We start from the raw sequence: 27,946 nt of genomic DNA, 5'->3' as shown, positions 1-27,946 counted from the left end.
TTTAGGCTCCTGCCCCGGAAGTGTGAGGAAGCCTAAAATAAGTGCTCCCTGCTGGAACCCAACATTCTCCCCTCCCAGTTTATAAGTTGGGCAGCTTCAGGCACTGTCCTGAATTCTACTGCTGCTGCCAGCCTTAGACCACTCCCCCTCCTTCCCTCATGCGCATGCTTAGTTTTCACACGTGCAAAACTTAGCATAGGCGCGGGGAGGCTGGCGGCAGCAGCTCTAGAACAGTGCTGGTAGCCATTTAACATGTAAACTCTTTCGGCAGGGAAGAGGTCTTTGGCTGGCAGGGTTTGGGGATACCACCAACACAGATATGCTATTTACTTTGGGGGGGGGGGATGGAAGGAAGGAGAAGAGCAGAAATTAAATTGGGGGTTGCTTTGGGAAGGGGCAAAGATTAAATTTTTTGCCCACTCATTTTGGTTTCAGACCTACTCTAAATCGTCTGCCTGGTTACGCTATTGAAGAGAGGCAGAAAATATATATTTATTTGGGAGCTCAGCTCTACACGTGTTACATACATAGTCACGTTATAAAGGCTTGAGTTTTCTCCTGAGAGTACACCAATCAAACAGATAAAGTGTGCTCTCAGAATACAGTTAACTTGTCCCTGATGAGCATGTAAATTAAAGGTCAAGGTGAGGTCAAGAGATGCTTTGTGTACATCCCACTGCATTCCTGAAGATTTTTATTGATGACAGTATGAGTGGAGTCATGGCGTACCATGCAGGCTACAGCAGGGATGGTTTTCCATTTCTCATACGAAAGCTGCAGAAGGCTGCTCTGACTGTAGACTCCATCACCAATAGAGACGGCAGGCCCAATAATAGCATCATCTGTGATGTTTCCACTGATAATCCACATGATCTCAAGGATGGCAGGATAGAATCCATCGGCCAAACACAAAAAACTGAATACTGAGGAAGGAGACATATCCTGATTGGTTGTGAAGAGAGTGACTGAAGGAGGCGATGTATCATTCCCTGAAATAAAGAAACAAAATGCAGCTATTTTTCAAGCATTTTATTTTTTTAAGCCATTCCGACAAGCACATACACCATTTTGTTTATGAGCTGTGTGTGTGTGTGGAGGGGGGGGGGTGGTAATGGCCTTGGTAAATGCATAACAATTTATCAAAAAGTATACAAGCTGAATATCCAAAAAAATAACCAACAAATATTCAGAATAAAGCTGCTAATAGTGGAAGGAAACAGGCTGAAAGGCAAGTAACTAACATGGAGAAAAAGACCTCAGTGTTTCAAGGAAACAACCAAGAAACTATATGTTCAGTTAGAAACTGCCATACAAAACACATCCCAGGTCAAAAAACTCCATGGAAAAGATTCATAAAGATACAGTTTAAAATACACAAGTTAAACTGCAAAAAAACAGCAGAAAACTGTAAAAACTTTCATTTATCTTCCATTCATCTCCCACAAGCAGTGGAAATAAATATCCATTGCTCCAATACGGAACCAGACACACTTTTCAAAGAATGAACTGAAAAGTGTGTCTGGTTCCGTATTGGAGCAACGGATATTTATTTCCACTGCTTGTGGGAGAGAATGGAAGATAAGTGCAAGTTTTTACAGTTTTCTGCTGTTTTTTTGCAGTTTAACTTGTGTATTTTAAACTGTATCTTTATGAATCTTTTCCATGGAGTTTTTTGACCTGGGATGTGTTTTGTATGGCAGTTTCTAACTGAACATATAGTTTCTTGGTTGTTTCCTTGAAACACTGAGGTCTTTTTCTCCATGTTAGTTACTTGCCTTTCAGCCTGTTTCCTTCCACTATTAGCAGCTTTATTCTGAATATTTGTTGGTTATTTTCTTGGTAAATGCATACCATGGCATGCAGGCACATGATGAAATTTGTAAGAGACTTTGCCAGCTTCAGAGGCTACCACCAGTCTCATGAAACTGTACAAAGATCAGCGTTGAGATGTTTCATGGCGTGGAACAGGGGCCACACCATCTTGAAGAATTCTGTGCTCATATTCAGCGAGTGCACCACTATTCTATGTCTGAGATACTCATTGAAGGGACAACTGGTCCTTCCGCTCCCAGGATGAAATACACCTCAAAATGCACCCTGGTCATGCCCTGCAACAGCAAACCGCCAAAGGACATTCCTACTCCCACTTCATACTGACCCACTGGAATCGACTGCCCTTCGACTCCTCAACTTCAGCAAAGCAATAAAAACATACCTCTTCACCTAACTCCCCTGCCCATGACCGATGGATTACAAAGAAACGTATATTGGTACTAGATCCTTGTATGTGTCACAGTAGGAAAACTTGTATTGTAAAATCTTTTATTGTAACTATGGCAAATCCAACCTGTAACCTGACTTATGTGTGTCAACAAGGATAAAACTTGTACTAGAAAACTTGCATTGTAAGAATAACTATGACAAATTAGTATTAGACTCTAGTATGTGTCTAGTTAGGATAAAAACTTGTATCATAAACCTGTACTGAAATTATGACAAATCCAGTGTAAATCGTAACCTGTTACCTGTATACTATGTATGTTTAACCTGTAACTCGTTCTGAGCTCTTTGGGGACAATGGAATAGAAAACAAGTTAAATAAATAAAAACTGGATTCCCAGTGACATGTTATGACCACCAGAGACTTAAAAAAACAACAACCCAAAAACAAATGTTTGGTTCTGTCGATCATTCTGGATGAAAGTGAAGGATATGGTGCTAAGTACCTCCCAGACACTTTGCCAATGTCTATTTTGTATGTTTATTAATACATGGATATTATTGAGGAGGGGGATTCTTTTTCTAACTTGCTTCTTTTTCTATTTATTGGTGGAGGTGGGTAAGATGTTGTGAACGGGCCGAGCGGTCATCTCCTTTCACATTACCAGTACATGCAGTGCTCTTAGCCGGGTTCTCTAATAACCCCTGTACACTCATACATAAATCCACAAACACAAGCCATTGTAAAGGTGCAACAGAACTTTTATTTGTTCACCTAACCTGAGCTTGTTCCCTTACTATACTCCCATGGGAGGGGCCTTAAACAACTTGGGCCAATCAGAGCCTCAGGCCCCTCCCCAGATGCATCAGGAAGGGACCTAAGGCTCTGATTGGTCTGGACACCTAAAGTCCTGCCTGTGGAGGAATCTGGGCCAATCAGAGCCTCAGGCCCCTTCCCGGTGCATTCCAGGGAGGGGAAGGCCCATTTTAGACGACGCAGGAACCTGGGAGGAGTGGGTCTGCATCCCTCTGGCTCATCAACTTTCAGGTAAGGGGGAGGGGGGCAGCGGAGATGGGGGGTGGGTGTTACTTGTCAGTGGGGGAAAATAGGCATCTCTCCTGCTGCGGGGGGTGGGGGGGGGGGGTCAGCAGAGATGGCTGCAACGGTGGGGGGGGGCAGATTTACTTGCCAGCGGGGGAGAGTGGACATCTCTTCTGCTGTGGGGGTCAGGTCAGGTCAGGGATTTTGTGCAGCGGGAGAAAGCGGGCATCTCTCCCACTGCTAGGGGGTGTCGGGTTACTCGTGGCAGGGATTTATGCAGAGGGAGAGTGTGAGCATCTCTCCCACTGCTGGGGGCTGTTTGTTGTTTGATAGTGGGTTGTTGTGTTTTGAGGGGGGGTTTTCTTGATATGTTTTTGATGCTGTCACTAGCAATGGGCACATGCAAATTTAGCAAATCTTTGCTGCTGTCCACCGACCTTATTTGCATGCGGGGTTTTTTGAAAATGTCTCGCTTTTTTAGATTCGCTATCAAAACGGCTGTGTTAGAAGACCGTCGCTTAAATTCAGCTCAAGTCCTCTAAATTAGATCCAAGAAGGATAAGGCGGAGATATTAACAGATACTAACAAATATCAATTCAAATATTAGGAAAACAAAGTCCCTTAGCTGAGAAAGGATATCATTTATTCAGGTGTATCTGAATAAATGATATCCTTTCTCAGCTAAGGGACTTTGTTTTCCTAATATTTGAATTGATATTTGTTAGTATCTGTTAATATCTCCGCCTTATCCTTCTTGGATCTAATTTAGAGGACTTGAGCTGAATTTAAGCTTAACATTTATTTTTATTTAGTGGATTATTATGTATTTTACCTATGAGTATTATTTTCTTGCTTTTCTTCAACTTTCTGTACAAGTGGATACTTGATTTATAAAATGTAAAATTTGATAAATATAAAATAAAAAAAAAAAAAAAAAAAAAAAAAGTAGACCGTCGCTTTTTAACGGCTTTTTTTTTTAATCCTGCCCTTAGTCTCTCTGGAGGTTTCTTTCCTAAGCCCTTTCTCTCTCTAGGGCTTCTTTCTCATGGGGACCTCTGGATGAATGAATCACACACTGAACACATATCCTTCCTTCCAAATGAGTACCACCCCTCTGCTTCAGCTTGGCTGCATCATTCTCCCAATGTGCATCAGCACTAAGCTGCAAAGGCTCAGTGCCTTCTGGGACCTGGAGTCCAATTGCTCTTGAGGTAGTTCCCCCCCCCCCCCTGCTGTCCAAAGGTATAATAAGTTCATTCGTGAGGGAGAATCCCTGAGCCCCTCACAGATGTGGAAAGTTGAATGAAATCGGTCTCCCTTAAAGGATCCACTTTAGAGTGGAATGTGGTGTTCCCACTAGGGAAATTACTGTGAGTGTTTCTAATCCAGGAACTGAGTGTGAGAGATGTTTACGAGGGGCCGCTGAAAAGTTCTCAACCCAACCAACAAAGTCGGGGCAGTCTCCATCAAGCGCTATACTCTTAGTCCAATGATTTTTCACTCCATATTTTCTGTCGGAATGAAAAAAGTGGAAAATCACTAGACCACGTATATAGCCCTTGATGGAGACTGCCCCAACTTTGTTGGTTGGACTGAGAATTTTTCAACGGCCCCTTGTAATTTGCTGAGCAATAATGTAGAGTTGCTGCTGTTAATAAAATGTGTTCTATGCTCTACTCCAATGTATTAATTAATGTGTAGTTATGATTAAGCATTTACTGAAATTCTGTCATGGTGAGGTCCCTCTCCTTTCATGCATGGGATACATATCAGAAATTATTATTATTATTTTGAGGGATGTAGTTTGACTCTCCTGTGTCACCTGAAGAGCCAGATGCATGCTCCCTTGCGTTTGGGGAGCAGCTCATATTAGTGATTATCCCTCTTCCTATTCAGCAATATAAATTTGTATTTTTCTTCTGTGATGAGTACGCAGCATCACAGGTTTTTGTGGTCAGCACTCAGCTGCCACCCCACATCCTCTACAATAAAACCCTAAGCGCGCATGCACACTTAGGGTTTTGTGATCGCTGTGCCGTGCTGTGTCCCTCTGTGCCGAATTCCATTTTGGTACACGGAGGCAGGGAACACGCCGGTGACTCCCCCCTCCTGCCCTCACTCACCAACCGCTGCCGCCGCTGCTGCTCCTCTTCAAAGCGGCCTGTTGAGGTTTGCCGGCCGGCTTTAGCGAACCTCGCAGGCCGCTCTCCACCTCGGTAGCACATTCCCTCTGACGCAATCGCGTCAGAGGGAACGTGCTACCAAGGTGGAGAGCGGCCTGTGAGGTTTGCTACAGCCAGCCGGCGAACCTCAGCAGGCTGCTTTGTTGAAGAGGAGCAGCGGCGGCGGCAGCAGTTCGTGCCGGTGGGCCAGAAGACACCAGGAATCATGGATGGAGGGAGGGTAAGAACGGGAGGAAGGAACAGAAGGGGGCCACGAAGCAGGCAGGCATGGCACAATAGGGGGCCAGGGGGAGAGGGAAAAGGGGCTGCTTTGGGGGGAGGGGTGTGTTGGGGGCAGACAGCAATCATGCTTTGCTCTGGGAGGGGGGGGAACAGAAGGGGGCCACGGAGAGACAGGCAGGCATGGCGCAACAGAGAAATACAGGCAGGCAGGGGGCCAGGGAGACAGACAGAAAGAAAGACAGCAGGGGGCCAGGGAGAGACACAGACAGAAAGAATGACAGACAGACAGCATCCAAGGAGAGAGAGAGACAAAGAAAAAAAAACGGACAGACAGACATCTACTCTAGCACCCGTTAATGTAACGGCCTTAAACACTAGTTTATAATATTTTGGTAAGTCATTGTTTCTCTCTAATTCAGAAGAAACGTTTGGTTAGAGGTAAATGGTGAAGTGAATGGTATAACTGGGTACATCTGTGTTTGTATTTTCCTAGGAAGGTCCCCAGTGGGGCTGTGAGGGTGAATGGTGCCCCTCCCCCACCCTCTTCTCCACCCCTGCCCATTCATGACTCCTCTGCCACACGTGCCCCCCCTTCCCTTCCCCCATATCTCTTCACTTTTTCCAGGCGTAAGCAGCATCATGAACTTGCTGCCCACATTGTGTCGACTCTCGCTCTGATGTCACTTCCTAGGTAGGACCTGGAAGTGACGTCAGAGAGAGCCAACACTGACACAGGCAGCAAGTTTGAGATGTTGCTCGTGACGGGAAAATTATAGAGGTACAAGGGAAAAGAAGGGGCACACGTGTGCAGCAGGGGGACGGAAGGAGCAGGGGGGGAGGGGGAGAGGAGGACAGGTGCCTGCGCCCCCACCAAGACAGTGCCCAGGGTGGGCTACCCCCCCTTACTATGCCACTGTAGGTCCCCATAGGGAAGCTTAGTCTTTCACATTTAGATAGAAGTGACACCCCTCTATTCACATTGGTAAATCATTTGTTCTGGAAAAGAGGGGGAAGGTGTAACAGGAGAAATTTAACCCTGCTGTTTCCAGTTAATTTCTCTGTGCCTGTCTCCTATATGCAGCCCTATCTGTCATAGGTGCTAAGACAATAAGAGCAGGTTGCCTGGAGTTGGTGCTTGCATTTTGTTCCCATTGTTTTAGGCAACTCTAGAGATCTAGGTTGTTCTTATGTGAACATAACATAACATAACAATCAGCTTATATACCGCAGGACCGTCAAGTTCTATGCGGTTAACAAAAGTTTATAATATTGAATAATTGAATAAATTGAAAATTAGATAAGTTAAAGACTCACAGAATAGATTACTAAAGTATAATGTCCATAAACATGGAAATTAATTACCCAAATATTTAAGAAACAAATATATCTTTAAATTTCTTCTAAATTTCACATAAGAACTCAAAGACATGATTAGATTTTCCAATTCCTTGCTCCATAATGCTGCCTGACATGACAAACGATGATGATGATGTTTTTTAAAATTTGCAATCTTTAACAGGCGGGAAGACAAAGTTCAGGTGCGAATTTCTCCTACATTTCTTATTTGCAAAAGTAAAGAGGTCAATCGGGTATTTGGGAGAAAGTCCAAACAGAACTTTGAAATAAAAACTGTTATTTTTTTCATGTGTTTCCTGCACCTGCCTGGAAGCTCAGACCTTCTATCACCAGAACCTTCTGGAGGTTTGAATAAACTTATAGAAGGTTATGGAAGTGAAGGATGGGTTTATCTTTGAGAGATGTTCCTGGTAACAGAAGGAACACCCCAAAATGATTTAAGCTCCTGCTTTGCGCACCAAAATTGTCTGTGGGCCTCTGACCTTACATGTCACAAGGAGAGGCCTTATTTTATTTTCCTGCCAAGCCTGCCCCAGTTTTGCAGTTTTCAAGGATCAGCCTCCCTATAAAGCCCCATGTGAGGGCACACAAAGGCACTTGTTTTTGGAACAAGGATTTAGGAGTTCCTGGGACCGGAACCAGAACTAGCCAAGTTGCAGCCTGGCATTGTGTGGTAGTATGGGTAACATGACCATTTATTTTTTTCATCAAAAGGGGACATCTATTAATTGTCAGTCCCGCCCCCCAATCCTGCCCTAGCCCCGCCTCAACCCTGCCCTAGCCCCACCCCCAATCCCGCCCCAAATTTCTTCCATTCATTTTTCATATACACATAATATCTTCATATTAATTCATAATGATAACCTTAAAATTAAAAAAAACTACAAAGCACACTATACGCAGAGAAAATGTTAATTATCATTTGCGGTTTTCAAAGATGTCAAGGCAAATGACTTTAAAATATGCAATGTCACCTCAGTAACTATAGAAAAATAGACAAATATAGTGCTAAATATAGACAGCAGATATAAATTCTCAAAACTGACAGGTTTTGATCAATAAATTGAAAATAAAATCATTTTTCCTACCTTTGCTGTCTGGTGATTTCATGAGTCTCTGGTTGTGTTTCCTTCTTACTGTGTATCCTTTCTTTCATTTCTTTCTTTCTGCACTCAGACCCAACAATTGTCCCTTTCTATTCCCTCCCTCCTTCCTTCCTATGTCCTTAGTGCCCCCAGTGCCTCGTTCCCATGTCCATAGTGCCCCCCAGTGCCTCTGTCCTGTGTCCTTAGTGCCCCCAGTGCCTCTGTCCTGTGTCCCTAGTGCCCCCCAGGGCCTCCTTCCCATGCCCATAGTACCCCCAATGCCTCCTTCCCATGTCCATAGTGCCCCCCAGGCCTCTGTCCTGTGTCCTTAGTGCCCCAGTGTCTCTGTCCTGTGTCCCTAGTGCCCCAGTGCCTCCTTCCCATGTCCATAGTACCCCAATGCCTCCTTCCCATGTCCATAGTGCCCCCAGTGCCTGTCCTTAGTGTCCCCAGTGCATCCTTCCCATGTCCCTAGTGCCCCCAATGCCTCCATCCCATGTCCATAATGCCCCCAGTGCCTGTCCTGTTTCCTTAGTGCCCCCAGTGCCTCCTTCCCATGTCCCTAGTGCCCCCAATGCCTCCTTCCCATGTCCATAGTGCCCCCAGTGCCTGTCCTGTGTCCTTAGTGCCCCCAGTGCCTCCTTCCCATGTCCCTAGTGCCCCCAATGCCTCCTTCCCATGTCCATAGTGCCCCCAGTGCCTCTCCTGTGTCTTTAGTGCCCCCAGTGCCTCCTTCCCATGTCCATAGTGCCCCCAGTGTCTGTCCTGTGTCCTTAGTGCCCCCAGTGCCTACTTCCCATGTCCATAATGCCCCCAATGCCTCCATCCCATGTCCATAGTGCCTCCAGTGTCTGTCCTGTGTCCTTAGTGCCCCCAGTGCCTACTTCCCATGTCCATAATGCCCCCAATGCCTCCATCCCATGTCCATAGTGCCCCCAGTGTCTGTCCTGTGTCCTTAGTGCCCCCAGTGCCTCCTTCCTATGTCTTCTCTTGTCTTTGTCCCTCCCCCGAAGCTAGCCTGCCTGCCTACTTCCTTCCCTCTCTCCAGTGCATGATTCAAACCCCCCCCCCCACCCGCAGATTCAACCCCACCGCGATTCAACCCCTCCCCTGCGGATTCAACCCCCCCCCCCGTCCGCCCGTGTACCGATGCTGCCTGCAAGTCTGCCTCCCTGCTGCGCGGATTGAAACGCTGGGCCGCCGCCGCTGCTTCTTGGCTTCTTCCCGACGTCAATTTTTGACGTCGGAGAGGAAGTTCGGGCCAGTCAGGCAGTGATTGGCTGGCCCTGAACTTCCTCTCCGACGTCAAAATTGACGTCGGGAAGAAGCCAAGAAGCAGCGGCGGCGGCCCAGGGTTTCAATCCGCGCGGCAAGGATGGAACTGATTGGCCATCTTGGTGTCCCCGCGCACAGCTTCGGGACGCTTTCCCTGAAAATGAGACATTTTGGTGTCCCGAAGCAGTGGTCGGGACAACGGGACGATCGGCTCGAAAACGGGACGTATGGTCACCTTAAGTATGGGGGAACCACTGTACCTCAGGGAAAACCAAAGGGAAGAAGAAGAAGATTTATTTAAGCAGTGCATTTGAATGCAGGCTACAGCCCTTTCCCAGCCAATGGACTGATGTCATCTAAGACAGAGGGGGACTTTTCCTTCATTGTTTCAGCAAAGCTAACTGCAGGAAGCAGATCCTTTACATCTGACTATTGGGAGTTAACATCATTGCTGGCTGGGTCTTTTTCCATCAATGTACTACAAAATAAAAGTGTAACATCTGTAACAAAAGGAACATTAATATAACAACTTTTACACTGGCTAGCTAGAGCAAAGAAGAACTGGTGTAAATAGTTGGCCATATGTACTGAACCCTTTTTGCAGCTGCTTCTTCAATTGAAAGCAATAGTAAAGTTGTGTTGGTTCAAGATAAAACCTGGTGTGGAATACTTTATTTCCAGGGGTTAACAGTCTGATGCTCAGCTTGCTTGGCCTCTCAGGTCAATCTTGATCTTGGTCTTGGTCCTCAATAAATAAATTCTTTGTGACCCCTTCATCCGTCTATCCTAGGCAGAGACTAGGCAGTCACCTATCTCACTATACTAAAGGGGGGGGGGGGGTGTACACGTGAAAATATGCAAACCTACAAGATAGATTTGGAAGACTACCTTGCAAGCCTGAAACAATTTAGAGATCTTTCTGAAGAAATGCACTTCAGATTTCATAGGAATTGGCAGTTTTGTTTTATATTTTTTGAAATTTTAGACTGGTCTTTGAATTTTGTTAGAATATTTTTAATATCAGCCTGTGAAAACTTAGAAATATATGAAACATTTTAAGACAAGCTTAAATTCACCTGGTTCCAATATGACTGTGAATTATTAGCACATCTCTGTTTTTGAGGTCCTTTTCAATCGTATCTTCTATGATTCTATATGATTTCTTGATGTTTCTACTAGCTCTGTTTTTTCATAATTTTAATGAACCTCAAAGTTCTTATCTTTCTATGATTCTGTAGTGTGGAACCGTAGGTAGGCGTTCAAGCTCAAGGCCTATACACAAGCAGCCAAAACAACAGCTCAGAAGCAACAAAAAAGTCTTTGGGATCCTTTTACTAAGCAGCGTAAGAGCATTTTACCATGGGTCGCCAAGGTAAATGCCCTGATGCTCATTGAATTCCTATGAGCATCAGAGCATTTACCTTGCCGGCCCGCAGTAAAATGTGCTTAAGCTGTTTAGTAAAACCCAGCATTTATTAACAAGGTTTAGACTGAAAAAACAAAACATAGGTCTGTCTTCTTTCTCAGGCTGTCAATTTAGGGCCCACATAAAGATTGTTCAGTGTAAAAACAACAGTGGCCTAGTACTCTACCAATTCAGTCTCAAAAAGGTTCTCTAAGCAGTTTCTGTCATCCTATACAGAAGCCAGGCTATAATGCTCGCTCTCCTTGGCAGACCTCAGTGATCCCAGGGTCTGTCCTGGAGGCTCCTTTCTCTTCTTTCCGAGTCTCTCTGACTTTACCCATGCCCAGCTTTTAATACTTCCTAGTTTGGGACTCCACTCTGTTCTGGCAAGGAAGGTGGTTAAGTAGGATTGAGGTTCTCATAGCAACTATATAAAAATATGATTAAATGACTATAGTAATCTATAACAATATATTTTTGTAATGCTATACAACATATACTGTATGTAATGAGTAACTGTATTTTTACTTACCTCCAAACACACTGAGTCTGGTGCCATCACCAGAAATTAAAGTGCTAAAATGGTTTGTTTGCACCATGCACCAGTAGATGGCACTCTCCTCTGTTTTCACCTTCTGAATGTGGAGGATATAGGAATTGTTTCTGCTGTCTCTTATTGGCAGGAAACGCTCACAGAATTCTGGGCCATGGTTAATACCACTGTCATTGTCATGTTTGAGAATGGTAGCTGGTGGATTGCCCAGCTTCTGTTGAAACCACAACACATGGAAGTCTTGGATTTTTCCACCTCCAAGGTGGCATTTGAGAATGGCCACTGTACCTTCGCTAAAAGCAGCACTCTTTGGTTGGGTGACTGTCAGCTGGAGGCTACAACCTGATGTTAAAAGAGGAGCAGTGAGAGATGCAAAAAGGCAGGAGAGAGAATGGAGTCTCATTAGGCAAGGAGTTACTAGTAGAAGTGATAGCAATCAAAACTGGTTAATTTCAAGGATACGTAGGGGTTCTTTTAGAACAGTGGCTCGCAAACTTTCTCGAGCTGAAGCCCACTGAAAGTAGTAGCCGCAGCTCGAGGCACCCAGACGTGTGCGGGCGTCACCGTGATGACATCACATGCATGTGTGATGTCATCACATCAACATCCGCGCATGCGCAAAGGCCCTTCAGGTAGGCTCTGATACGCCAATGGGGGGTGCCAGCACGGAAGAGGGCCAGAAAGGAGGAGAGGCACCGGCTGACTACCTACAGGGTGTGCCTCTCGCTGTGAGAGACACGTCCTCTAGGCAGTTAGCCAGTGCAGGTGCCTCTTCTCCTCCCCAGTGTGCCGTGACATTCCTGAAATCTCAGGAGGCACACAGTGTGCGATACACTGTTTTTGAGAAAGGGATTGGGACTTGTATATCACCTTAGTGTAGTTATACAACCACAATCAAACAGGTTTACATACAGGTACTTCAAGCATTTTCCCTATCTGTCCTGGTGGGCTCACAATCTAACTAATGCACTTGGGGCAGTAGAGATTAAGGGACTTGCGCAAAGAGGAGCGTGAGGTTTGAACCCACAACCTCAGGATGCCGAGGCTATAGCTCTAACCACTATGCCACTTTTACTAAGCTGAGGTAAAAGTTGGTCTTAGCACATCGTTATGTGGGTTTTTCCTATATGCTTTGGCCATTTTTACTGCAACTGGAAGATGCCCAATTTTCTGCTTCCATCATTAATGGTCATGCGCTAATATTGTCATTAGCGCACAATCTTAAAAAATTTACCTCAGGAACACATAACAGCATCAATTTTGTAGGTGGTAAGGGCTCCCATGGTAATCCTATATTAATCAGCATATGGTAATGTGGATTTGCTAACTGATTAGCATAGAAATGGCTCTTGACACACACCCCACAGTAAGTGCACACTAGCACTTACTGCAGCTTAATACAAAGAGGTACACAGAGAGTTAATGATGGTGGAATAAGTAGGTAACTGGGCAAACTGGATGGGCCAAGAGGTTCTCCTCTGTGACCAACTGCTGCTGAAGTATGTCATAAAATATACCTTATAAGAGAAGTGTTCAGAGTTCATAAAGAACAATTTGATAAATGAAATCTTTATTTTCCATAGCCGCTCTGTTCTGCCTCCAGCCCCACCCAGTTCGGCTCCCAGTCCCACCCACACACAGCCTCCTCTCTTCCCCGACAAGCTCCAGCCGCATCTGGAGGGCCTGGAGCATGCGCAGATGTCTGCGACATCATCCACGCATGCTCAGAGGCTTTCCAGATGTGTTTGGGGCTTTCCAAAACCTGGATAAATGCCAGGTTTTGGAAAGTTCGTCTGGGAACGCGGAGAGTCCTCTAAAAAGAGGACATGTCTGGGTTTTCCTGGACACCTGGTAATCCTAACTTGCCATATCCAGAACTATGTACTGCATGTTTTCCTTCATCTTCTGGAGAGGTGAAATGTATGTGTGGAGGGGAGGCCATGAATGAAGATCTTGGGGGAGAGGGGGGTTGAGAAATAAAGAAAATTGAGGGGGGCCTACAAATGTATATTTGCCTAGAGCCCGATATAGTGTAAATCCGACTATATAGAAAGCTAGGTTTAAAAGGCACCTCAAGAAAGAATCACTAAACTTAAGATAATGGAATATAATGTACAGCTGTCATACTCAGACCTGTCCTGGGGTCCACCAGCTAGCTGGGTTTTCAGGATATCCCTAATAGAATCTGACTGAAACCAGGAAGTCTTGGCAGCCATTTCTACTGAGCAGTGGTACTGGACAGAAACAAGTGGGGTTCGTTCCTGCCCCCGAAAAGGCCACTAGAATAGATCACCATGGCTTCTTAAAATAAGGCAGGGAGAGCCTATGGGTGATTGAGCGGGTAGAAAATGATCGTAGGGGGTGAGGGAGAGTTTCCTTTTCAGCAGAACATACACTGGCATTTTCAGCCAAAACCTGAACCTGGATTTCGGCTCAGTTTTGTTACTGAATCTGAAACTGAGATTTGATTGACGTTTAATCCCTATAATATTCGTTAGGGATATCCTGATTGGCTAGTGGACCCCCAGGGCAGATTTGAGTACTACCAGCCTACAGTATACAAAATATTCATTACTTACCTTGAAAAGTAAGGGCCATGAAGGTCAAGCACAGAAGTCTGGTGGTCATAGTGTCAATGTGATGTCTTTGCATATACGACAAAGTGTGCCAAATGGACAAAAACTCAGCTATATTTAGGAACAGAGACAGAATAGATTTGTAAGATATTAAGCAATATATTATTGCAATGGGAAAGATTTCCATGATTTCTAAATCTTTCAAGAACATGAACTTTCTTAGCTGCCACTTTATAAAAGAATTAATCTCAACCCCCTTTTACAAAGTCAGTTAGCATGGGCCACTGCGGTAACTGCCTCAAAGCCCTTAGGGATTTAAAGGGTGGAGCCGTTGCTGTGTGGGAGCTGCTAGTGCAGATTTGTAAAAAGGAGAGCTAGTCAGTTAGGGAATATTGATCCAGTGGTTTCTCAACTACCTTCAAATAATTATGAAAGAGGCCAATTTAAAATAACATGTTATTTTCTGAAAGACACAAGTAAGAAAAAATCTTTCAAAATCTCGCCTAAAGTCTTTCTAATTAAAAAAAAACAACTTAAAAAACAAACAAGCAAAAACCCCTACTTGCCTACAAGATTTAAAATAACTTTTTTGATGGTTTATAAGGAACACTTAGGAACATCTGGTTCTAACAGCTGTAACCTGAAGTCATTGAGGCGCAAAAAGGAGAAATAACAATTTTAATTTTAGGAGTTGCTTGTTTTTTCAGTTTCAATATATTCTTAACTGGATTTTGCAAGTTGTTTTGGTCTAGATTCTAGTGGAACACAATAGACTGTGGAGGAGACGGGGTGGGAGGTTGTGGCAAGAGGATAAAATCAGAGACAATACCCAGAGATTCAGGAACTGCTGAGGAGAGAGAGGGGTAGCAGGAAGGGAAATGCAGGGGCAGTAGACAAAGATACAGGAATTGCTGAGGAAAGAGAGGGGTATGGCAAAAGAGCCAAAGTACACAGGAAAGGATGCTCAGAATTTTCTTCCTACTGTTCAGGCCACTTGGCTTTTCTTCTTTTAAGTTTCCTTCTTATTATAGTAGTGATCAGGATAACTACCGGTACAATGAAACTGAGGCTCTGATGAGTGATGGAAGGGATTCAGAGTATAAGAGTCTTCAAATGAGGGACACACTCCTAATGAGTGGAACAGCATATCTGCTTTAATTTCCAGTGCAGAACACATTCAAAATTTCTCCTTTTTATTGTTTCACTGCAGTAAGAAAATTAAAAAAAACTGATCTGTTACCAATAAATTAGAGCTCTGTCATGCACTTTAATAGAAATTAGCGCATATGAAATAATAGAAACTCCAGTATTTTCTATGGCAGTATTTTTCAAGTCAGTCCTGGAGTACCCCCTTGCCAGTCAGGTTTTCAGGATATCTACAATGAATATGCATGAAAGAAATTTACATATAATGGAAGCAGTTTAGGCAAATCAAGTTTCTGCATATTCATTGTAGATATCCAGAAAGCCTGACTGGCATACGGGTAGTCTATGACTGATTTGGGAAACACTGCTCTATGGTAGGGGGGCAGTGCTATGGCAAGGAAGGTTGGCGCCCGGGGCAGTAGTGCCCAGCATCGCCAACTTGATGCACTGTGTGCCCCTCCACACCCGCATAACCCCTGGAAACGTTCACTGATGCAACAGTATCTTCTACCTGCTTCTCACGCTGGCCTTGGTGCCCTTCTGACATCATGTCCTAGTCCAGGGGTGGGCAACTCCGGTCCTTGAGGGCCGGAATCCAGTTGGGTTTTCAGGATTTCCCTAATGAATATGCATGTGATCTATTTGCATGCACTGTTTTCAATGCATATTCATTGGGGAAATCCTGAAAACCCGATTGGATTCCGGCCTTCGAGGATTAGAGTTGCCCACCCCATCCTAGTCCCATGACCAGGAAGTGATGTCAGAAGGGATCTGAGGCTGGTGGGAGCAGCAAGTGGAAGATGTTGCTCGCGCCGGAAAACTGTCAAAGAGGTACGCAGGGGAGGGGGTGAAGAGGAAGAGAGGCGCTGGCACCTCCTGTGAAGATGGTGCTTGGGGTGGTCCACCCCCCAACCTCCCCTTATTATGCCACAGCAGGGGTTGACAACCTTGGTCCTCGAGGGCCACAGCCCAGCCAGGTTTTCAGGATTTCCCCAATAAGTACACATATACTAACTCCACGCTATATAAGAACATAAGAATAGCCTTACTGGGTCAGACAAATGGTCTATCAAGCCCAGTAGCCCGTTCCCATGGTGGCCAATCCAGGTCACTAGTACCTGGCCAAAACCCAAGGAGTAGCAATACAGGGCAAGCAGTGGTTTCCCCCATGTCTTTCTCAATAACAGACTATGGACTTTTCCTCTCTTACCATATCTTCTGGCAACGTATTCCAGAGCTTAACTATTCTCTGAGTGAAAAAAAATTTCCTCCTATTGGTTTTAAAAGTATTTCCCTGTAACTTCATCGAGTGTCCCCTAGTCTTTGTAATTTTTGACGTAGTGAAAAATCGATCCACTTGTACCCGTTCTATTCCACTCAGGATTTTGAAGACTTCAATCATATCTCCCCTCAGCCAAGCTGAAGGGCCCTAACCGTTTTAGTCTTTCCTCATACAAGAGAAGTTCCATCCCCTTTACCATCTTGGTCGCTCTTCTTTGAATCTTTTCTACCGCCACTATATCTTTCTTGAGATAAGGAGACCAGAATTGAACGCAGTACTCCAGATGAGGTTGCACCATGGAGCGATAAAGGGACATTATAACATTCACTAATCTGCCCGACTGGGCCCGATCCGGGCAGGTCTGACAAATTCAGAAAAGTGAAAAGATGGAGGGGGGTGTGTCGATCAGAGGAACGCCCCCATCTGCCTGGATCACTGGTATGCGCTGGTATGGATCACTGGTGTGCAGATGGTCTGAGCATGCATTGTGTGTCCTTTTTTTTTACTGGGTTTTTTTGGGACCTCACTCTCCTGCTCCTATCTCCGGTGGAGGCAGCCTCTTCCCAGTGCCGCTGGCAGCCTCTTCCCTCCTTCCCTGCAGTGCGAGCCTGCGGGTTTAAAGCGAGGTTGCACTGCGGCGTGCAGCCCCACTTTAAACCTGCGGGCTTGCACTGCAGGGAAGGCAGCAGAGATCAGTCTGGGCGGCCCCTAGATCTATGCAGCATAATTGTTTGGGAACTTCAAGGCGCATCTAACTGTCCATGTCGCGTTTGTCTTTAACTATTTTAAAATTTCTTTTATATTGTAATTTTAATTATGTGTAAATCGCTTTGAAAACTGATAAAGCGATTAATCAAATATATATTAAACTTGAAACTTGAAACTTGAAACTTTACTGGAAACACGCAAGGTTTACTTTATAGCGAACTGGGAGCTCTCTCCTTAGAGATTTTTTCAAAGACGGTCCTGCAACATTCCTGAATCTTCCAGGCAGTACTGGAGAACCCCCCAACACTTGAAAACTGTCCTATTCACACAGGCACTGCTCTCCCCCCTGCTCCAGGGTTTCTGCAGCCCCTGAAACAGGCAGCGAGATCGGGGTAGCAGAGAGCAGGGCAGAGGCGGCAATGGAGCAGGAGAGTCAGTAGAGAGGTGTGCGACTGGTCCCCAGCAGTCGCTTTTGGAGTTGATCGGCCAGCCCAGTCGGATTGAGAATTTTGTGAAGTGAATCGATGCCTTCCCTACTTTTGAATGCCCCTCCCCTAATTTGCATGCGTGGATTGGCAGAGAGGTAAATGAATCGGGCCGGAGGGGAATTTGGTTGCTAAGGGGTCGCAAACCAATCGGTACACGATCGGTTTGCTTTGTGAATCTAGCCCTTAGTCTTGTTAACCATCCCTTTTTTAATCTCTTGTGTATTCATTGGGGAAATCCTGAAAACCTGGCTGGGTTGTAGCCCTTGAGGACTGAGGTTGTCCACCCCTGCTCCGTAGGGTTTATTTGCTGTGTGATTAGCTTGAATTAACATGTGTTAATGCATGCTAATCGATTATTGCATGTTGCTAAGGAAATCCGTTAGATCTGAGGAAGGCATCAGAATGGAGATTCACACAGGATTTACCTGAAGGGACTGAGGACCAGATACCCAATGCTCTGTCAACCTGGTAAAAAGTACTGGGTTTGAGAGCAATTTTCTTATACAGGGCTATGGACACAGAAATTGCATGCAAATCATATGCATGCTATTTGTGCAGAGTAGCCCTCTAAAAGTGGGGAAGAACTGTGCCTGGCGCTTGCTCAGAAGAGCTATCGCTAGGTACAGCTCCTCCTCCTGCCTGCAGCCACCATTCTTTTCCCCTCTGCCCGGCTGATGGCGGCTCTGGAGCCACGATCAGCTGAGAGCCAGCAGAGGGGAGAGTGGCAGCGGCTGCTGCCTCACCTGATCAGGGCTTTCCCTGCCAGCTTGGAGCCACCATCAGCTGATTGGGGCTTCCCCTGCCGGCTCTGGTGCAGGAGCCAACAGAGGAAGCCCCGATCAGCTGATCACAGCTGCGAGCCAGCAGGGGAAGCTGCAGATCAGCTAAGGCGGCAGCCCCCCCACTCTCTCCTCTGCCGGCTCTCAGATGATCGTGGCTCCAGTCGCCATCAGCTGGGCAGAGGGCAAAATAATGGCGGCTAGGCGCAAGCTGGGGGGGTTTTCTTTTAGAGAGGACAACTGTTGTTCGTACGAAAATTCCCCCCCCCCATCGCAAGGAGCTCCTTGTAATGTATTTGCATATGGTTCTCAGTGGCTGCTACAAGGATCAGTATCAGCCGCAGAGAATCCTTTCGTGCATCAGAAGCTTTGCTTCCATGCCAGTAAGACTGTTTTAATGAGTCTTACAGGAACATAAAGCTTTGAGCATCGGGGCTTGAGACCCTGGGCAACTCACTTAACAACACTCCATTGCCCAATGTACAAAACGTAGTTTGTGTGTCCGCTAGGAACAGAGAAAGTACCTATATATGTGTGTGTGTGTGTGTGTAAACCACTTTGGTTGTACCACAAAAGGTGGTATATCAGATCCATGGCTCTTTGCCCTTTAGTTGCACAAGAGCTTATTTGCCTGTATAAAAATTAACACCAACCCATCCTAAGCTTCTTTATCCATTGTCATGCTGCAGTGACTGAGTGTAAAAAACAATATGTAATCAATAAATGCATTTATTTGATAGCATTTATTTACCGCCTTTTAGGTTGATGTACAACTACATCGATCTGAACATAGGCAAAAGACAATATCAACAGGAAATATATTCAGATAGCAGTACATATTATGGCATAGTTAGCTACTTACAATAGCAGCACAATGCACAATAAAACACCGTAATAGACAGAATAGGGTGTAAACAAAGATGGAGCATATAGACCAGGGATCTCAAAGTCCCTCCTTGAGGGCCGCAATCCAGTCAGGTTTTCAGGATTTCCCCAATGAATATGCATGAGATCTATGTGCATGCATTGCTTTCAATGCATATTCATTGTGGAAATCCTGAAAACCCGACTGGATTGCGGCCCTCAAGGAAGGACTTTGAGACCCCTGATATAGACAGATATGATGAAATAACAGGAGTCAGAGAGTAAATAAGGGGTCTACTATAATGAACGATGCATGTGGAGTCAGAAAGGTGCATGAATATGATCTCAGCTGAGGTAGGAGTGGATAAGCAAGTCCTGCCACAGTACCTTATTGGCAGTTGCTGGTAGTCCGTGTACAGGTGAAATTAGTTACACTTCTCCCTCCCTATTCACGGGGGTTGGAGCAGAGCCGGCCCGCGAATAGGGGAAAAATCGCGAATAACTTTTGGCCAGCTCTGACCCACCCCCGGATCTTACCTGTGGGTCTAGCGGTGACGCGGGGCAGGAGCGATCTTCCTACACTCTTGCCCCATGCAGAGCCTTGCTGTTGAGTTACCATGGTCTCACGAGACTACAACAGGAACTCCCTGCCCCACATCACTGCCATACCACCAGGTAAGGTCCATGCTCCAATCGCCCCCACACCACTTCTGATCGCCTCCCTCCGCCTCTGATCGCCCCCCCCCCCCCCCGCTGCCTCTGATCGCCTCCCTCCACCTCTGATCACCCCGCCCCCAACCCCACCACTGTCTCTGATCACCTTCCTCCAAGTCTCGGGGCCGTTTTTTTTTTCAATGCCAATGAGCGATTCTCAGGGGGGGGGGGCCTGGAGAAAAAACTGTGGATAATCGAAACCACGAATAGGGAGGGGTAAGTGTAGTTACAGGGACACACAACCATCACTCAAACTGATTAGTGTTATAAGGGGGCTTTTAGAACCAGCTGAAAGTGAGAAAGCCTAATTCCATGGCTTAAAATTGGTTTAGTTTATTGATAAGGTATACTGCCTTTCTCTTAGCATATCAAAGCACTGCAGTTAACAAAAACAAAATAGTGAATTTCATAGTACAATGAGATTAAAACACTGGGGGGGGGGGGAGGGTGGAACCCTAAAATGTAACAGTGCAAAGAATAAAATACTGTAGAGTACATGGCAAAATCACAGAGAAAGCTAACAGGTCCATTAACCAAGCTGCTGTTCTTATAGAGTGCTTTTCTTTTTCTGATCTTAAACATCGCCTAAATTATGCGGTTCTCAGTATAAATGTGTTTAAAGGTCCTCATTGTCTTCACTGTTTTGAAGCACTGCCAGTGACTACCATGAACATAATAATCCGTAAAGAATATGTGACTCTGTCACAGGGAGAATCCATCATTGTTTTTCTTAATAACAATATGCATTGTACGTACTTACAGACCCGTGCTGTCTCAGGTTGTAGGATCACGCTGCCTACTCCACTCAGCCTGCTCTGGATGTGTGTGCAGAAAGAACCCAGCTCTTGGCCACCTGACCTGGGGCAGCGGCAGACTTTCCCTACAGGCCCTGGAGAGCTCCCACGGTTGCCTGCAGCTGTTTCTCTTGTCAATAACGGCTGCTGCTGAGAAGCCACAGTCCGGAGGCCCTCTCCAGGGGCATCTCAAAATCAAAAAGTTACTTTTTGTGAGAAAACAAAAGCTGCTGTCCTGAGACACGCAGGGATGGCTGAGGACTCTTGCCACTTGACGTGGAGGAGCTGATTAGTGGTTAGTGCAGTGGCCTAAGCACTAAAGGGCCTGAGGTCAGTTCCCACTGCAGCTCCTTGCAATTCTGGGTAAGTCACTTAGGGATGAATTCATCAACAGGTGCATTCTATTCTATAAGGAAGGGCATCTGGCATTTTGCGTGTGCTGATTCTATTAACGTGCGTTAAAGCCATAATGCCCCTTGATAAATTCCCCCCTTTAACATCGTCCCACAATACAAAATAAGTACCTGTATATAAAATGTGACCACTGCCTTGCAAAGAATGAAGCAGAAATATTTTCAACTTGGCAATAAGGCGAGTTGGCTTTTGGCCAATGCACTCAAAAAGCAGACAGGGCGTAGTGCGATTTACAAACTCTCCCTGGGTCCAGGGGGGAATCATACCTCATCTGAAGAGATTGGAGAAGCCTTTAGGTCTTATTATAGGAAGGTTTATCAAGCCGAGGACATCCTCTCCTCTTCTGTACTGGACAGTTACCTGGCTCAGCTGTCGTTACCAACGTTGATGGTGAGCAAGTGACTACAGCTTTCTTTACCTATCATGCTACAGGAAGTGGTAGAGGTGATAGAGCCTTTGCACATGGGTACCTCACCAGGGTTAGATGGCTTTACTAATAGATTTTACAAAAGCTTCAAATTACTCCTAGCCCCCTTATTAACTAGGGTTTTTAATTCTCTAGGGTAGGGGTGCCCAAATGGTCGATCGCGATCGACCAGTAGATCGCAAAGGCAACGCTCAGTAGGACAGGGATTTGGGCTGGTTGGGGTCAAGATCACACATGGAGGCGGGTATATAGAAGTCTTTTTATGTAGCCCATCTCTTCTAACTGGATTGAAAATAGTTATAAACTATACTATCACTGTTATCACACACCCCCTTCGATTGTTTCAGCGGTTTGGCATCCATGAGAGTCTGTGTTGGCAGTTCTGTGGTCAGTGGGGCAATTTCTGACATATTTGCTGTGATTGTCCACTGATGTGGAGTTATTGGCAGATGGTGGGACAGCTGTTGGTTAGCATTACGCGAAAGCATTGTTTTTTTGCTGCTGAAATGTTATCTACTTAATGCTGGTTATACTGTACCTGAAAATCAACTGGCAGCATTTGCAGTTGGTTACGTAGTGCTAGCATGCAATTTGCGCTCCCTAAAAATCCCTGTGCGTCAAAGTTTGTTAACTATGGTGGATCATGTACTGCTGATGTGTAAATTAACTTCTCTTTGACGTCAGGCATTGCCTGCCTACCACTGGGTGTGGGACAAATATGACTCTTAGAGAAATGGTAAATGATATCACTCCTGGAGACACTTAAGCGACTTCGGGTTGCGTGAGAGCCCTGCTCCGCCCCCCGAAACCCCAGCAACTTTGCTGCCTTCTTCAAAGCAGCTCCTCTGCCACCGGGAGCCGCCTTCACAACTTTAGCGACCTCGGGCCGCGTGGGAGCCCTGCTCCGCCCCCCGAAACCACAACATCTCTGCTGCCTTCCTTTAAAGCAGCTCCTCCGCCACCGGGAGAGGAGCGTGGGAGCACGGACCCCAGACGCACTACTCCAGATCGATAAGTATTACAAAAACCTTTGTTGATTATGTAAAGCCGTGCATGATACTGTAAAAGCCACAGTTGTAAACTTGCAACACACTGCTGCACCATACTAGTAATCAAGGCAGTCCGAAATTTGTAATACATTGTAACAGCTGATAGCCTTGTAAATCATTGTATACCATTGTAGCCCTGCAAATCTCAGCCACAGCCCTGCAACTATGTAACAACCCTTAACCTGCATCTCTGTAACCCACCATCTTACCCCGCAACCCTATAGTAATCTGTGGCCTGCACAACACCACAGCAGCCCATAACCTCTCACAACACTGTTTTCAGCAGATAACTAACCTGACAATCCTCATCCCATACAGCTTATTTAGTCCGACAAACACTGCTCAACCAGACAAGCACCACAACCTGTCTACCCAGACAAAGACTATTTCAACCTGACCTGACTTGCTGGTACAACCAAGACAAAGACATCTCACCCCTAACCTCACACACACCACCCTCCACTCACCCACAACGCGCCACCATGGCCCGACCAAACTCTCACCAATGTGCCACACTGCTTCTACTTTATCTACTCACCATCAAGATTTGCACAGCCGACCCACTATACTCTGCCCCCATCCCAGTGCTCTACTCCTCATACCGCATGGTAAAATCCAAATTCCACACCATCACATCCCACACTCCCTACAACTCTCCAGAAATAAGCTCACCCGCTGACACAAGTTCTCCCCCCACTTCAATTCCCCCCCTCTCCCACAGATCAACCAAGCCCCGCAAAAAAATACAAAGATCACTGAAAAAACTAGCCTACTCCCACTACTCCCCAACAGACCTCACTAACATCCAGACCCTCCAAGGATTCTACCTAAACATAAGATCGATGAGAAACAAATCCATTTTGATCAAAGACTGGTTAACTGAAACCAACCCCGACCTTGTCCTACTCACGGAAACCTGGCTGCTATCAGATAAAGATATTATTATCAAAGATTGTCTTCCCCAAGGATTCAAGATCCTATCCCTAGCCAGAACTTGGGGAAGGGGAGGAGGACTAGCCATAATCTACAGAGACCATCTAAACTGCACCACTCTCAACTCCAAATCTTCCCCCAACTCAGAAACACTAGCCATCTCACTAACCTCAAAGTCACTGGCCTCCTCCCAAACAATCACACTGTTCTATATCCCACCCAATAAATGGACTTTAGCCAAGGAGGACTTCACAGAATGCCTACTAACTAACTCTTTAGAAAGTCCATACAACCTATTATGCGGAGACATCAACATTCACCTAGAGCAAACAGACCAGCCAGATATATCAGACTTCTGGTCACTAATCTCTCAACTAGGCTACTTCAAACCCCCGCCCATCAAAACCCACGAAAGAGGCCACCAACTCGACCTGGTGACATTCTCCACCAAAGAGCAAATCAATCCCAAATTCCTCTGGAACCAAGACAACTGGACTGACTCCCTAGGGTCCGACCACAAACTATGCAGCTTTTCCATTCACGGCCAACAAAAACCCACCAAAAACAGCAAAAAAAGAAACACCAAAACCCACACCTCCAGAGGTAAGATCGACCCGGTCGAATTCTGGTCCCACTATGAAACCACTGTTAAACAAAATGAAGAACCGGATCAACTTATGACCTCCTGGATCAAAGACAGCACAAACATTCTAAACGAAATAGCCCCCATAAAAACTCGTAGAATCAGAGCTCCAAATCAGGAAGGATGGTTTGATTCAGAGCTACTACTGTTAAAGAAAGACCTTAGAAAATTAGAAAGAATTTGGATTAAATCTGGAACCCAGGAGCACAGAGTAGCTTGGAGACTCAAACTAAAAAACTACAAAAACCTCACCTCGGAAAAATGAAAAAATTTCTATGCCCACAAAATTGGAAATGTCACAATCAACAGTAGCAACCTCTTTAAACTGGTCAACGACCTCTACAACCTAGAGACACTCACTGAAAACCGTGATGACGAATCTTCATTAACCGCTAACACCCTAGCAGACTTCTTCAACTCTAAAATACAGAAACTAAGATCATCATTAACTCCCCCCCTCAACCTCCACGGGGACTTCCCAATCCTCCCAGACACAGACAGGACTACACGAGACCCAGGGTCCAGAACGGACCTAAGCTGGAATCAATTCACAACCATCGACTGGCACACCTTCAACAAATACTTTAACAAATACACCAACTCCTTCTGCAGACTGGATACCTGCCCCCCACACATCATAAAAACTGCTCCGATCCACTTCAAAGCCAATATGCTGGCTTGGACAAACTGCCTTCTATCCACAGGGAGCTTTCCAGCAGAACAGGGCCACATTTCGATAACCCCAATCATAAAAAACACGAAAGAATCACCCAATTCACCATCTAATTACAGACCAATAGCAAGTATCCCACTATTCACCAAAATAACTGAAGGGATAGTAAATACCGAGCTAACCACATATCTGGAAAAATTCAACATCCTAAATGACAATCAATCAGGTTTCCGCTCTGACCACAGTACCGAAACCATCATAGCCTCTCTACTAGACAACTTACACACACTCTTTAGCCAGGGCTCCAGCGCATTGATCGTGCAACTCGACCTGAGCAGTGCTTTTGACTTAGTCGACCACAACATTCTCTTAGACTGCCTTGCATTCATCGGCATCTCCGACCAGGTCCTTAACTGGTTCCAGGGATTCCTAAGAAACAGATCATACCGATTATTTAAGAATGACTCCTTTTCATACAGCTGGGACAACTCCTGTGGGGTTCCGCAGGGCTCCCCCCTGTCCCCTACCCTGTTTAATGTCTACCTCGCCTCCCTGGGTAATCTTCTGCATAGCCTCAAGCTCAAATTCTTCATATACGCTGATGATGTCACAATAGTCATCCCGCTATCCAGTTTCACTCCAGTATTCCTCACCTCCCTTTCAAATACACTCAATCAGATAGAACTTTGGATGCAATCTTACAGACTAAAACTAAACCCCGACAAAACAAAATTTTTCCTGGCTAGCCCCAAAGACAAAATCATAGACAACACAATTCAAGTAAAAGGATCGACCTTTCCCCTCGAACAAACCCTAAAAATACTAGGAGTCACACTAGACAAACACCTAACCCTGGAGAAGCACACCGACATTACAGTTAGGAAAAGCATCTCGGCGCTCTGGAAACTAAGCACCATAAAAAAATATTTTGACGACACGTCATTCCGCCTCCTAGTGCAATCCTCCATTCTCAGCATACTGGACTACTGTAATATCATTTACCTGAGCTCCACGAAGAAAACTATCAGAAGACTCAGAATGATCCAGAACACCGATGTCCGCCTCATATTCGGCCTGAAAAAATGGGAACATGTTACCCCTTTTTACCACAAACTTCATTGGCTACCATTGGAATCCAGAGTCGTATTCAAATTCACCTGTTTCTGTTACAAAACAGTATTCGGCCTAGCCCCAAACTACATCAACCCACACTTCATCCTGAATCACAGAAACAAAAACTCCCGCAGAATCCAGCTATTTGCTTTCCCCTCCCTAAAACTCTGCCACTCCAATAAATTCTTCGGCAAAACCCTCGCCTTCCAGGACGCCAAACTAAACCCATGGATTGCCCAATCAATCCTCGAGGCTCCAACCTACCTCAGCTTTAGAAAACCACTCAAAACACACCTCTTCCAATGCCACGACACTTAATTGCCCCCTCCTCAAAGAACCCCGCCCCACCCCCCTTTTTTATTTCACCCCACCCCCCGATCCATTCTATCCTTTTCCCCAATTTTATCTACTTCGTTGCCCGCATCCCTATTTAATTGAACACTTAACTCTACGTAAAACTGTTTAATTAATACTTAACAGCATGTAACTATGTTTAAATAATGTGTACCACATGTAACTATGTTTAATTAATGTAAATCTGTTCAGTTAATACTTAACTGCATGTTACCATGTCTAATTAATGTGAACCGCCTAGAACTCACTGGGTATGGCGGTATACAAGAATAAAGTTATTATTAAAATTTTGATTCTTGGTACCTTTCTATACCAGACTGCACTACCATGGAGGAAGGAGGGGAGGGAATTGGAATAATGTTTGGTGTTAATCTTCTTTTGGCTTGGTGTTGTACTTGTTTGTATATTCTAATAAAGAAAAGATTTATTTAAAAAAGGAAAAAAAAAGAAAATGGAAGCCAGACTGGTGGGTATTGTTAACTGAGCTGTAAAAGGTCTAAGCTAAGGTAAATGGATACAATGCCAAGAGAATGTATATAAAGAAACTAAGACCCCCTGGAATTAAGAATATTAGAGGTCATCATTCTAATGATCTAGACCAGTGGTTCCTAATCCTATCTTGGGGGACCACCAGACAGTCAGGTTTTCAGGATAGTCCTAATGAATATACATAGGGCAGATTTGCATGCCTGCCATCTTCATTGTGTGCAAATCTTGTTCATGTATATTCATTAGGGCTATCCCGAAAACTCAACTGATCTAGACCATGGTTTCTCAACCCAGTCCTACACATCTAAGCCAGTTTGGTTTTCAAGATGTCCACAATGAATATGCATGAGATAGATTTGCATACAATAGAAGCAGTGTATGTAAATTTCTTATGCATATTCATTGTGAATATCTGGAAAATCAGATTGGCTTGGTGTGTCCCAAGGACTGTGTTGAGATGAACCCCTGCTCTCTACGCTATCTTAATGCTTGCATATATTTTATTATTCTGTATGTATCCTATTGCATGTGCTCTGCTTGGATTTGGTTTCCCCTCTGAAAAGGCAGAAGTACACATACAGGCATGTATTTTAAAACCTATACGTACACTCAATCCAAACTACACCCCCAAATACATTTCATCCCTGGGTCATGTACCAGTATGTGTCTACTTGTCATGGTGCACTTGTGTGCAAGGACATAACAGCCTTTTGCACATTGGCTGGCCCTATAAATCTTTAAAAAAAAAATTATAAGAACAGCCTTACTGGGTCAGACCAAAGGTCCCTCAATCCCAGGAGCCGGTTCTCACGGTGGCCAGTCCAGGTTCCTAGTACCTGGCCAAAGCCCAAGGAGTAGCAGCATTCCATGCTATCGATCCAGGGCAAGCAATGGTCGCCATACATGTAGAAGGACCACGGTACTACTCGAAAGGGTCCAGAAAAGAGTGACTAAAATGGTTAAGGGGCTGGAGGAGTTGCCGTACTGTGAGAGATTGGAGAAACTGGGCCTCTTCTCCCTTGAAAAGAGGAGACTGAGAGGGGACATGATCAAAACATTCAAAATACTGAAGGAAATAGATTTAGCAGATAAAGACAGATTGTTCACCCTCTCCAAGGTAGGGAGAACGAGAGAGCACTCTCTAAAGTTGAAAGGAGA

General features: G+C 45.2%; 1 protein-coding gene across 1 annotated transcript; it reads right to left on the bottom strand.

Annotated features, from left to right (window-relative positions):
- Positions 1–56: 56 nt before the first annotated feature.
- LOC117350084 (immunoglobulin lambda-1 light chain-like) lies at positions 57–20,851 on the bottom strand. The gene is made up of 4 exons (XM_033924032.1): positions 20,660–20,851; positions 13,922–14,029; positions 11,322–11,684; positions 57–989 (listed from the first exon to the last, which is right to left on the bottom strand). The coding sequence occupies exons 2-4, from the start codon at positions 13,992–13,994 to the stop codon at positions 640–642; spliced, it is 786 nt and encodes a 261-aa protein (XP_033779923.1). The 5' UTR covers positions 13,995–14,029; positions 20,660–20,851; the 3' UTR covers positions 57–639.
- Positions 20,852–27,946: the final 7,095 nt, after the last annotated feature.

The sequence above is a fragment of the Geotrypetes seraphini genome, chromosome 1 (genome assembly GCF_902459505.1).
Source record: "Geotrypetes seraphini chromosome 1, aGeoSer1.1, whole genome shotgun sequence".
Taxonomy (NCBI): domain Eukaryota; kingdom Metazoa; phylum Chordata; class Amphibia; order Gymnophiona; family Dermophiidae; genus Geotrypetes; species Geotrypetes seraphini.
This window is presented reverse-complemented; position numbering and strand designations above follow the sequence as displayed.